The sequence below is a fragment of the Protopterus annectens genome, chromosome 4.part0, assembly GCF_019279795.1.
Source record: "Protopterus annectens isolate FY-2018-M chromosome 4.part0, PAN1.0, whole genome shotgun sequence".
Lineage (NCBI taxonomy): Eukaryota > Metazoa > Chordata > Ceratodontiformes > Protopteridae > Protopterus > Protopterus annectens.
Window position 1 is genome coordinate 306164450 of NC_056733.1, and position 13826 is coordinate 306178275.

The 13826-nt window shown below is 36.5% G+C and overlaps 1 protein-coding gene across 1 annotated transcript in view; it reads left to right on the top strand.

Annotated features, from left to right (window-relative positions):
* Positions 1 to 10689, top strand: part of LOC122800248 (tetratricopeptide repeat protein 28-like) — a 761532-nt gene extending 750843 nt beyond the window's left edge. The window contains exon 2 of the mRNA XM_044069740.1: positions 10387 to 10689. Within this exon, the coding sequence (XP_043925675.1) occupies positions 10387 to 10689 (303 nt within the window). The remainder of the gene's footprint in view (positions 1 to 10386) is intronic.
* The last annotated feature ends 3137 nt before the right edge of the window (positions 10690 to 13826 follow it).

The following is a 13826-nucleotide window of genomic DNA, read 5'->3' on the forward strand; positions in this document are numbered from 1 at the left end:
CCTGGGCTACAAGATCAGAGAGCTCTTCCATGTCTCTTTTCATGTAGTCCAGGGAGGTATGTCTCAGGTCATTCACACCAACATGGACAATGACAGAGTCATATTTGTACTTGTTGCGAAGTGACCTGAGTGCATGGGTTATATGGCAGATCCTGGCACCCGACAGGCAGCTGACAGTAACCTTCTCCTTGTTTAGCCTGGTGAGTAGGACATCAGTGTGCCTGACTATAGAGTCACCTATGACTAGTGTGTTGGGTACATTGTTTTGTCTTATTGGCTGTGGTTGAGTGGCACACTGAGTCGGTGGGCTGTGTGTCATTTGGGTTGTGTTGAGGGATGGAGGTTGCTTGCGTTTCTGCTTTGGAGGTCTTTGTTGCTTAGGCAGATTATTATTGAGAGCCTCCACAAATGTTTTTGTGTTACTATGTGTGTATTTTGGTGGTGTAGATTTAGTGAGACTATGTGATGAGTGTGGTATGGTGCAAATGTTTACCTTCTCGTGACTGTCAAGTTCAGTCTTGGTTGGAGAGAGCTTTACCTCCAGTTTGGCTAAATAAGTGCATCTCTCACAGGTTGTAGTGTTGGGTGGTAGGAGGAGAGGGTTGTCTGTGTACATGAGGCAATTTCTACATTGCCTGAAGATGCCCAGATTCATCAGATAGACAGGAGAGAACACTGGGAGCTGACCCTTGGACATGCCTGAATAAAAAACTGTTTTCCTCTAGATAAGTGAGGAAAGTGAGTACAAGAGCTGTTTTTCTCTAAGCAAGTGAGAAAAGTAAGTACAAAAACTGTTTTCCTCTAGGTAGTGAGGAAGATTGAGTGCTATAGTAATTAATATCTTATTTAGTGCTTAAAAGTTCTGAGTAAGTGCTGAGCATGAATAAGCATATTTAAGTGCTAAAACTACATCTGGAATTTTCTGTTATACATATTCTTCTGTAGAAGGTTACCTATTTTCTATGCTTAGAAATTGTTTGAGCCTAGACATAGCTGGAATTCCTAGTCTGTTCTTTTATAAGCTGAGGTATGCAGTATGTGAGATATTTCACTATGTATGCTTTTAGTAGTGTAAATTTATAACTGTAGATGTACTACTGATATACATTGGTGGAGATCAAACCATTTCTAACTGTAGGGCACTCACTGTAGCTTATGTGTATAGGAAAAATGTTGAGTGGTTCCTTTCTGTCTTTGTAACTTCCTTAATAATAGGATAGGATAACCTGGCTCTATGGCAACAAGGTTTTTTGACCTCTAGACTTTGTTTTTGTATGATTAAGATCATCAATGCCGGATTTTGGTACTTCCATGTGTATATTGATTTAGCAGGAAAAAGTAAGTACTTTTTCCCATTCATTAACATAAATGTTTGCAACATTATTAATATAGAGGATTATGGTTGAGTTGCCTGTCATAATGAACAATTGTTCTTTGAGACACTGATGCCAAGAAATTCACATCAGGAGCAAAGCTTAACAGATGAATCGTGGCATCCATGTCAAGAGCACATACGTTTTCATATCTGTAGGAGATCCCGATCATAATTCTTTGTAGTGCATGGAGATTTATCTTCTCCATGTGTACTACTAGTTGTCAAAAATTAGACAAAATTAAAAAAAAAGGATGTGTTCCAGTTTTGAAAGCCAATAAAGCAATGGGGAAGTGGTTGAAGTCCTTACACATACCTTATCTAAGGGAAGCAGCTTAATTTAAAATGCCTACGAACTTTAGCAGACAGTTGGCAGAAACCAGAGTTGATACAAAGCTGTTCCATGTCCTGCTGCTGTTTACTGGTTGGCAGTGCATGGCACTGTCAGCCTTTAGTGCAGACTCTGTTAGTACTGTGTAGTGGGTGCTCAAAAATTGTTAAGGTTGAGTCTTGTGATGTAGCATCACTGAACCAGGATATAATCTAGCCATTTTATTAGCATAATCAATGCGCTCCATGCACTACATACATATTGTGAACTGGATGAATACTTGTCTGACGTAGGTCTGGTTTTTGATGGTAGGCTGTAAACTTATGTCTAGACGAGTATATGGAGAATCTCCAGTATCTTTCATTAGTCCTATCTTGCTTTGTATTTTGTTTTTTTAGATTATAAGTAGATCATACCTTGTTTTTATATTTGTCATTGATTGTAACTTGGAAACAGTTGTCGCTAAACTAGAGGAATTTAAGAGGCTTTATTTAGTTCTTCGCATTTTGTTGGCATTACAACGTACATTGTGGCATGTACTGCACAGTGGTGTACTGGTAGCATTGTTGCCTCACAGCAAGAGGTTCTCTGGCTCGATTCTCGGCTGGAGTGCCTTCTGTGCTGAGTCTGCATGTCCTCCTTGCGTTCGTGTGGGTTTTCTCTGGGTACTCCGGTTTCCTCCCACTTTACAAAGACATGCGTCTGCAGCATTTCTCCAGCATCCTTCTCTAAAAATTGACTTTGTTCCAAGTTGGATTTTCTCGGTAAACAAATGTGAAATAAATGTTAAATTAAATAAATAAAATGTAAAAGCTTAAGGGCCATGATACATCCCCGCCCATATATTTCTAATTTATGTAGTCCATGTCTTAATAAAAAAGTTTGCAATTTTTTTTTATTACTATTGTGCATATAAATTTTCTTTATGCCTGTTTAACATCACCATTGGGATAATGTAAGAATGTGTGCATTGCCTTTAATGGGCAAGTCCTAGGCATGCATGCTGGTGGATACATTAAATTCAATGGGTATTTCCCTACACTGTTTGTAAGCTGATATTAATGAAGTTAAAGTTCATTGAAAGTCTCTGTGATGTCAGTGTATTTGAAACCATATTTTTTGAAGAATTTTTTTCAAAATGGACTACATCATTTAGAAAAATTAATAACAGCTTTGTCACCACCATGTATACAGATCTCACCAGAATAGTTTAATTAAATGAAAGGAGTAAGAAAAATAATCAATAAATACGTAAAAAATATAAAGACCGCTATTATGAACATTGGATGCCAATACTTTAGTAAAGAACCTGTCCCTGGAGTCAGTTATTTAAAAATTTAAAGCACTATAAGCATCTATGAATATAGTTGGGTAGTAGCAGCTACTATAAAATGAATGTTTCTTATGTGATATTAAAGGCACAGTATGTGGTACACCATATCTTAATGTCAATAACATCTAGAAGGAAAGAAGTTTGTCTACCCTTGTTTGAGGTATCAGTCAGACATAGCTGTGCCTTCTTTTATTACAAGTGCTCACATCGCACCCAAATTGGGGCAAGGTCAAAATTACTTGCATAGTAAAATGCATAGTGCAAGAGAAGAAAAAAATTAAAAAGGAGCAGTTAATGAGCCTGTCTTATTCTGTGAAGTTTCTTTATCTAAGCAGTAGGTTGTACAAGACCTTTTAAAACTAAGATTAAAATCCTATCGTCTTGAACACTTAAATCTTCAGTACCACTGGAATCCTCATGCATAAACTGGGCAAAGCCTGAAATGAAAGGCTTAAACTACGAATACCTCAGTCCTTACAGCAGTTTTAAAAAAAAACCCTCCAAAATCTTACAAAAAAAAAAAATAAAATAAAAAAAGCAAGTCAGTTCAGACAAGAAACAATACCATCACATACAACTTGACCATAGATGTAATCCCATAAACATTCTGGTCCCGTATCAATCAAATACTCCACCCAGGCACAAAATAATCCTAGGCTGTCTCCCAACAGGCCTCCCCATGAAGTAGCAACTCAGTTTTTTGGTTGTTTATTTGTTTATTTATGTAAGTGAATTTAATTTATCACTTTTGTTTACCAAGGTAGTCTGAGCTGTAGTAGCCTCTTTTCAGCAAATGCCAAGAGAGAATAGATCCAACTGCAAAATAGGCAGTTTTGTATAATAGAATAAAATGTAAAACTTGAAGCTGCAATGTGGACATATAACTAAAATCCGGCTGTACTGGAGAAAATCTACAGTAATTAAAATAGTCATTACATAATAATGTATGACAAATTGGCATTCACAGGTGAGATTTACAATGTCATTTTACAATTTTACATTAGTGGGTAGAAGATATATGAGAGGGGAAGTATGGGAGGAATATGAGTAACAAGTATATTTGTTAGATGATGAGAAAGAAAGTTGTAGTGAAGTTGAGCTAGATGTAGCAGGTAGTAACTGCTGGGTGGAAAAAATGTCAGTGGGCAAAGAGACAGTAGAAGTGGCAGTAAGGGCAAAGGGGTAGAAAACAGAAGGCATTTTATATTGAGAATTTGCTTTGTTGAGGTATACAGGAGTAATGTGGATGTGTAAGGGCTGAAGAAGTCTAGCCTGGGAATGTGCAAGAGCAGAACCAAGTGTTCTGCAAGTTTTTGAATCTGAATAGGCTAGTTTATTATCTGATGATGATGAGGCTAGAATTCCAGATTTTGGCAACATCATTTGAGTATAGCAACAGTCCTCCAGAGTTGTGGGTTTTAGTTATGGTTAATAGGGACATGTTCATGGAGTACAGTTATCATGTAGTTCAACTCATACTGAAAACATAGCAGCCCTCACAGAAAATGTTTGTCCTACATCCCTTGATGTATACCAACCATCTCCTGCCAACTCCTTAGACTTCATCTTACAACCCATCCCAACTTCCTCCATTAAACAGCTACTACCAAAACTTAAACCTGGCTCATGCTCTTTTGATAGCCTTCCAGAAGAATACCTTAGAATAGCAGCAGTTACTTTAGCCTGCCCAGCCTCAATTCTCAAAAATAGGTAAATCCAAGAATCTTGCATTCCCTCACTGTGGAGAAAGTCACACATTATTCCATTTCAAAAAGACAACCAATCCATTGAATTCTCCAAGTTAAGATCTATTACTATACCATCCCCGGTTTTAGAAATCTTCGAAATGTGTGTTGAGAAATAACTTCATTATATTTTAAAGGAACAACTCCTAACCCTTACACAACATAGTTTCCATCCAGCCCATAGCACAGCTCCAGCTCTATTAACATTCTTGGAAACCATCAACAAAGCTAGGGGCAATGGCAAATATGCCTCCATCATATGCCTCGATTTTATCCAAAGCCTTCAATACAGTCTTAACTAGCAAACATCCTCTCTTTTCCTGTCACAACCAATCCTCCAATGGTTTGTCAGCTACTTGTCCATCAGATACCAATCCATAAAATGGCACCACTCAATCTCTCCATATTTGACCATCAGCATAGAAGTTCCTCAAGGTACTAGTCTTTTCCTTGTTTTATTTAATATTTTTATTAACGATCTTCATACTGCATACAAACAGGCCTCATTAATACTAATATGCAGACAACTCCACACTTGTATCCCCTCTGATAATCTAATCCACCTCCAACAAATCAAACACAATTATTTAATTTCATTAGAAAAATTGCTCAGGTATGCTCAACTTTCACTTAATTCTAAAGAAACAAAACTACCCATATTATTTCCCCAAATTACATATCCAAGACAAACCATTTTCAAAGTCACTCCCATGAACAAAATGAAATAGAAAGTCTCGTATACAGGCATGACCATAGATGATAATCTGAAATTTGATCTACACAATCATAACAGCATTTAAAAAGTCAAAACCTAGGAATGCTATATAGATCAAAATTTTTCTTTACTAATTCCACAAAAAAACAAACAAACAAAAAACAGCTCTAATTGCCAACTATCTGTTACTTTCTCTTCTGTATGGTTCACCAAATCCTTATAAATCTACAGGCTTAAATAATGGAAAAAAAAGACTAGAACAATGCTGTAATAAAATAGCAACATTTGCTGCTAATAAAATCTATTAAACCCATCACTGTTCTGCACTCAAAATACTAAACTAGCTTTAACTACTCCATTACCTGACACCTAGTTATTCATAATTGAGCTTGACCAGTTCTCAGCACTACCCACCACAGCTGTCACACCAATAGACCTCTTTGATTCAGTGATAAAAATTCCTCTGTATAAGCATCCCCAATAAGCCTCCCCACTGGTACAGCTGTAGGGTTAGGTCCTCAGCCGAGTGTCTAAGTCAAGTCCTCCAGCACCCTCCCTGTGAACCCCAGCGCTTTATGCCAGTGCTCCAAGTAGCTGACACGTGTGCACACACACACACAGATTTGATTTCACAGATACACACACACACACACACACACACACACACACACACACACACACACACACACACCTGGGAAAGGCTGGCACAGATTACTTGCTGTGTGACCTTCTGCCCAGAGTATAAGGTAGTTATCACTGCCACCAGACATTTTGCAATCAGCTACTCTAAGGCCCTTAACAAAGGCTGTCCAGTTATACTGTATAATATTAATATTAATACATATGGTAGTTCACCACGATGGCTAGGCCTTCTGGAGTGGCCCACACAGTGTCACAAAATAAATATAAGTACTCTCAAAGGTTAAGTACTTTCTACAAAAATCAGCCACAATAAAAGTTTCAAATATATTTAATAATAATTAATAAAAGTACATGAAAGTACTGAATATATATTCACAGTATGCCACAGCTTTCAGATCACAGGAAATTGTGAAACGAAGACTGATGGACAGACTCATACAAGTAAAGAAAAAAACATTCTAAGCTTCACTATATACCTGACTGAATCTAAGAGAATTTTACTGTTCCCTAGTTAAGTTGCCTACTACCGCAAGGTAAGATGCTGTGGGTGTGGGTCTTTCTAGCTAGGCTTCCGAAAAGAATAGTCAATGCTCTGAGATTTCTCTTTGTAATATCTAAATATAATTTCCAAAAGGGCTGGCAGAACGACCTCCTCTGGCCACCTGACTGTAGGTTCTCACAGTATACTTCTTTGAAGCTGCGACAGGAAGTTAGCAAAGGCGGCCACAATACACATCCAAATGTTTATGGCAGTGCCTGGGGCCTTCCCTTTTTTTCACTGAGCTAATGGACAAAGGCTCTGTCCCAGACCCAAAATCTCCAGTTCAAATTATAAGTGACATGATAAACTATGATATAAAAAAAATCTTAGACTAGACCTGCAGCAGTTTGGTTTATGGGTTTATTTGTAAGTATTCTGCATAAAGCCTTACCTAATGCTCAGCTCTTCCTCTTCTTCCATACTAGCCTCATCCTCCTCTTCTGTCACATTTCACTCCCTCACAGTCTGCAAGATCCTAAAGCTGCCTAACTTCTCCTCTCTGTCTATACCATATCCATAAGCTACTGCTCAGGCTGTAATGCCTCTATTCCTAACTCACGATCTTTCTGCATCATTAACTTTCTGGCTATTATTTTCCTAACTGAAACCAGCATTCTGTTTTTTCATGTACTAAAAGAGTGAAGGTCACACATTTGTATACTATCTACTCATGGGCTATGCATATGGTGAGAGTGACTGTAATTGTCTATAATATTTTAACTCTATAGAATTGTCTAGATGTGTAGTATATTTGTAACATAGTTTGTTCTATTAACTTATTTTTGTATAGTATTTCATGTAATTGTTATTGTATTGGATTATACTGTATTTGTATTGTACTGTATGTGGAGCTTTTCTCCCCAGGCCTCTGCTGTAAATGGGTTCTGTAGACCCAGTCAGACCACCCTGGTAAACAAATGTCAAATAAATAAGAAATAAATTATGCTATTAATCTGCAGACTACTACAAGACTAGCCAATAACTAGAGTATCTGTGAAGTTAAGACATTAACTGTTATGTCAAACCACAGCCATTTTTTTTTGAGGGTAGATTGTGCAGACAGTCTGTCTGACTTCTTTGAAAGAGTAATGCAGTCTTTTGACAGTGGTCATGCTGTTCATGAGGTGTGTCTCAACATGGCCAAGGAATTTGATACTATTCCCCATTGCAACATGGCTAGAGATTTATTTTTAATAATTTTAAACCTATATTGAGGTAAGATGTTTAGCCAGTTGGCCAAAAGATAGAACCATCATGGTGCTGGTAACAAGACTGTCATCAGAGTGTATAATGGTGACCAGTTTGTGTCCCACAGGGGTCATTGGTGGAACCTCTTTTGTTCAGCACTTACATCTTTGACCTCCCTACCATCAGCCAATACCTCTAGCTAACTGTGCTTGCAGGTAACTACAAATAGGGACTCATTGTCAAATCCCCTTCTGATCCTTAAAAAAAGACATTCAGCAAAGATTTGCACTCATAAATACCTGGTTGTTTAAAATGGTCTGAAATTAAATGCTAAAAATAACAATATTGTCACATTTGGTTGATAACTTTTCCCTCCTAGCATACAGCGCACAAACTGCCCCACTCCAAAATAAGAATGGTGTTAGATTTGTGTTTTTATTTCCCTTTCCTTTGATAATCATCTAACAACAATAGTTTGAAAGTGCTTCTATTTAGCACAATTATTTGCCAGAGTAATAACGTCCAGAATCTAGATCATTGCCCCTTATAGTCAGCATTAATTAGATCAATTATTGAAAAATATGCCCTCTTTTGAATGTACCACTGTAGATGTATCAAACTGCTAGTGAAGACCCAGAGGGCCCTAATTAAGATGTTCGCCAGCATAAAACTCCTAACCTACTAAAAGAGATTGGAAGTACTTGTTCTCCTCCCACTCTCTTTTCAGTATCTTATTTACACCCATATGCTCTTAGGGACTTTTGGGTTCTGGGTCTCTTATCTCCAAAGATCAAATAGCCCCCCAAAATGCCAGTACTGGGGAGGTAAATCCTCCCCAGTAGATAAATAAAAAATGATTGAGAGAGAGGTTCATTTCTTTGTGTCTCTGGAATAAACCCTAATGTGAATTAAGCAGTATGATGCACTGTCTTCTTCTGAACAGGATCTGGATGATTAAGTGGGTATACACAAATTCATCCCAGGTATGACTGGTCTAGCACTCCTTGAGAGGTGACGCAGTTTAAGGATGGGTACTGGCAAGGCATTAATAGCTGCAAGACTGGCCTAGCACTCCTTGAGATTTGGCACAGTCTAAGGATGGGAACTGGTAAGGCATTAATAGTTGCAAGACTCTATTGTCTTGAATTTCCTATGAGTTTTATTCTTATGAAAAACTCCACATTAGTCAGTATCTAGTTCTTACCACAATTTTTTTTATTTTCACATCAAGAAAATGTTTTCTGTGCTCTTTCTGTTAGTACATCACACTAACCAGGTGCTGAGAAAAATAGGTTGTTTTTCATTCATTATCCTGTATTTGGCTCACTGATATCATCTTCAGATATCTTGGATTAAAGCACCTCTGCAGTATTGCTTTCCTTCGAATCACTATAGCTTGTTGTCTTCATATGGAGAAACTTCCCCAGAATGCTGTTAAGAATTTTCATCTATGATGTCTGTTGTCCCATTTTCTGGCTTATGTGCTTCAGTTACTTTGCCTATGGCATAACTTTGTAAAATTATGTCGACCTGTATATCTGTGCATGCTAGTGTGCCTTATTTTTTCATTGTCGCACAAAGTGTGTATCTTTTTTTACTGGTGTCATTCATTTGTTCCTTGACGGTTTTAAGTAGTTTAGTACTCGCTTCTTAGGATATTGACCTAAATACTATAGATTTAAGCTGTGGAAGATGCAATAAATTGCATACTCTATGCAGTTTATTAGATTTTTAGATTGACTTTATCTCGGTCTGAAACAGTCTCCATTTTCTACCTAGTGGTTCTTTGGAGTCCTAAACCCCTATCCCTCTTGCTTCAAAGTTGAGAACAGATTGTTCTAGACTTTTTGTGATCTTTCCTACATCCTTTCCCTTTTTGTGAAGTGTTAAACAACTTCCAAATAGGAAATGCACCAAATCATTTATGAACCATTACTGAACTGGACAATGTGGTAAGGAACTCTGAAGTGCACTGCCAAATGTATGCTGCTATCCTAAAAGCTTACATTTAACTCAGTCTTAGAGACTGTGCTTCTAAGACCCAGCATTTTGTGTTGTCTTCCCAGAATCACTAGGGAATGTAGAAGATTTTTTTTCATGTTTTACATTGTTTATAAAGTTAATAAAAAGTAGTAGTTATTTTTTTCTTTGTTTTTTAATCTCCAGTTTTCTGATGTTGCTCATTCTGTATTATGAAATCTATACCCTGAATCTAAATATAGTGAATCCTTACACTTTGTTTTGCAAGGTAAAATATTTTATTAGTATTATTTTGTGTTTTAACCAAACAGTGTCAAAATTTCACATCGCTCAGTTTTATAAGGTATTTTTTTATTAGTATTATTGTGTTTTAACCATAGACTTTATCAGAATTTCACATCACTCAGTATCTACTTCTCCCCACTTACTCATCTGCATTTCCTGCTTTGGCAAGGAATCGTAGTAATGAACAGTTTCATGAAGCTTTTACGTTGTCAGCATTTAAGTAATTTTCACCAATTTCTCATCTACTTTTGTAGATTTCTCTTTTTGGAATTCGACCCTTTGGAGGAAAAGATGTTGATGGTTCAGTGATCAGCAAGGCAGAGTTTATTGAAAAAGTCCGTCAGAGTAACCAGGCCTGTCAGAATGGAGATTTCCTCACTGCGATTGACCTATACACCGAAGCCCTCCTGGTGGATCCACAAAACTGCATCCTGTACAGCAACAGATCTGCAGCATTCATGAAAACTCAGGCGTATGAGAAGGCACTCGATGATGCCATCAAAGCAAGGCTGTTGAATCCCAAATGGCCAAAGGTAGGACCAGTTCCAGCAGAATGATGGGAACTGCTATCATTTTTGCTTCTTTTGATATGGAGATATTTGGGTTTACCTTTACTTTGTTTAGCACTGCAAATATTTTCAAAGAAGAAGGTTGGTAGGCCTGAGAATCAGGCTGAGTACTTTACTCAGTTGTTGACACTTTTTTTTGAAGAATTTTAGCAATTTGCATTTGACTTGTGATAGATATAAATCATCTTACCCAAAAATTATAGTGCTTTTGGTTAGTTTTTGAGTCATTTCTGTTGAGTTAAGATTGTTTTCTTTTATAATTAGTATTTAATAGTGATTCTTGAAATAATGCCCTACACATTACTTCAAAGCAAACACTGGGGTACTTTTGATTTGTATTGTTGTGTAACACGCACTGTTTTATAAGTCTCAGCATGCGCAGAAGCTTAGAGGACATAATAAGCAATTAATATTAATACATTTATATGTGAAATCCCTTTAAGAGGAGGGCCACAGCCAGGATTTGTAGAATTGTGCATTGTCTCCAGATTGTAAATCTTAACCCCTCACTTATCAACCGTCCAGATTTTTGAAGAATACCCAGATTTTCTCCTTATATTTTGGATCTGTTATCATAAAATTTGTGGCTTTCTGGCAAATCATTGAGGACTAAAGTCTCAAAATTGATATACATTTGAGTTTCAGACTTCACATCCTTCAGAAAATGCATGCAAATCCAAAAGCTGCTGTTCTATCAGTTTTCTATGTTTTTAAGAGCAGTGTTTAAAATCTGTTCTTGATTAGGGCCTTTGTCCAGATTTCCTGTGCATTGTGGTTGAGAGGTATCTTATTCTCTGTTTATTAATGAAATCTGAAGATGTAGACATGTCAGAGTATCTGATTGTATATTCATTACAGAGTCCGGGTTTTAGAATGAACTAAACATTTTGTTATTCTATGTTAATATGGTAGAAAAAAAAAAAGTTTTTTCATGTTCTTTTATTTCAAATTTTTAGTAAACAGCCTGTTCTAAAATTTTGTAGAAACAATAGTAAGAGGTAACACCACGAATATGTAGTCTTCTAAGTAACCAAGTTCCAAAAAGTAGGCACGATAAAAATCCAAAAACACTTTAATACATATAGAAATGAGCGCTTTCGCGTAGTACTAGCTACGCTTCTTCAGATGAATTTACAGGAATAACACCACATTTAAATACATATGTTTTTGGTGGGATCATTATTCAATAAACCTGTAACTAAACCAATTGAGCACGGTAATGGTCCTACATCTCAATTAGTACATTCAGTTACAAAGTAAATGCAGTTGACAAACCATTCCAAAACAAAAGCAAAAGAATTCTTGTCTCAACTCAAAACACAATCACTCATTATCATATTGTATGTACAACGAACGCCATAATAATAATAAAACAATCTAATGTCCCTATATTAAATAACCAATGCATAGTCTATCATAAATAATAAGTAGTAAGTAAATCCAGGGTGTAGTCCCTTGAAGTACAGCAAAAGATATATCCAGCTAAGCATATGCACACATCATGTAACATAAGGTCCATTTGGCATTTGGACAAAAACTAGTGTCATGAGCTCAGATGTAAAACAAAACGCATCAAGAATGGTTATCTCTAGAAAACAAGGCCTTGACAACATGTCGGCATCTTGATCTACAAAATTCGACATTCGTAACGATGACAAACATTATTAATAGACAATCATGATATAATAAAAATACTTAAAAAACGTTAAAACTAGCTATCACTAGACAATATCGGATCTATCTAAAAATGATAGCAAACATATAAATAAGCATAACAACAACATAGTGCTACCTCCAGATTAAATAACTAATAAAAGTTATACCTTGTATCTGTGGAACTATCCATCCATATTGAGTTGTATACATCAGAAAACTACCCAAGGAATGAAACCATGGGCTACGATTTAAGACTATGTCTATTACATAAAAATGCCTTAATAGACACACACTAAAAGTATAATGAAGAAATGCTGCGACTCATAACATAATAAAATATATGTATATACAAAAGTGTATGATCACTTCTAAAATACATGACCTAGAAAGTATAAAGATAAGTGGAGAGGGCTGTATCGAAAATCGATGCTGCCCACTTCCATAATCAACTATTGATTCATAGTAACATTATAAGAATTTACAGTAGATCATGTAAATATAAACAACCTAGGCTCATATCCAGGAACTCAATTAAACTACACTGATAAATATATGGCTAATAAATATTAGTCTATGAAGGTAATAGAGCATCTAGAACAACAGCCCTCCCATTCAAAAATTTATAGAAAACCTACAACAAAATGAAGCCTCAATATTGTATTACTTCCTCTCCACTAACACTGGTTTAATAGAAATAGAATTATTTAAACCTGGGGGTAGATGTGCTGCTAGCTTCAAAATCCAATGCAGCTCAGCCCTAGCTAGAGCGTTATCACTGTCACCCCCTCTCTTGCTTATTGTCAGTACTTGCAACACTCTGAAGGTGAAATAGTGTGTATGACAATCTTTTACATGTTTGGCCAAGGCATTGGTCTCATCTTGTTTACGGATGTCATATAGATGATCATAAATACGATCCCTTAACCTCCTCTTTGTCAACCCTACATAGAAGGCTGTACATAATGAGCATGTGGCCAAATACACCACATTCTTAGTGTTGCAGTTAGCATAATGGTTAGGCTGAAAGGTAAATTCCATATAAGGATGTTGATAGGATTGTATCTTAGAGAGATTGTTACACCTATTGCACTGATGACAAGGATAAGTTCCTTTAGTTACAATCTCTCCTAAAGTCAAATTGCTAGAACCTTTAGTATTAGTAACATGTTGGTCATTGCATAGCAGAGATTTAAGGTTATCACTATTCCTATAGCAAAACCTGGGCCTAACACCAACAATATCTCTAACCTGTTTATGTATAGTAAGAACATTCCAGTTCCTGCTTACTATCTGTCTTATACTTTCAACATCACTAGTATACTTAATGGTGTAATTCACCATATGACCATAAGCCTTAGATTTATAAAATCTTTTGTATGCATTCTGGTCAGTAGTCACCGAATTATGTTGGTATACCGGTTCGATACCTCCTAAAATCTCTTGCCTTATATTTCTGACCATTAATGTAT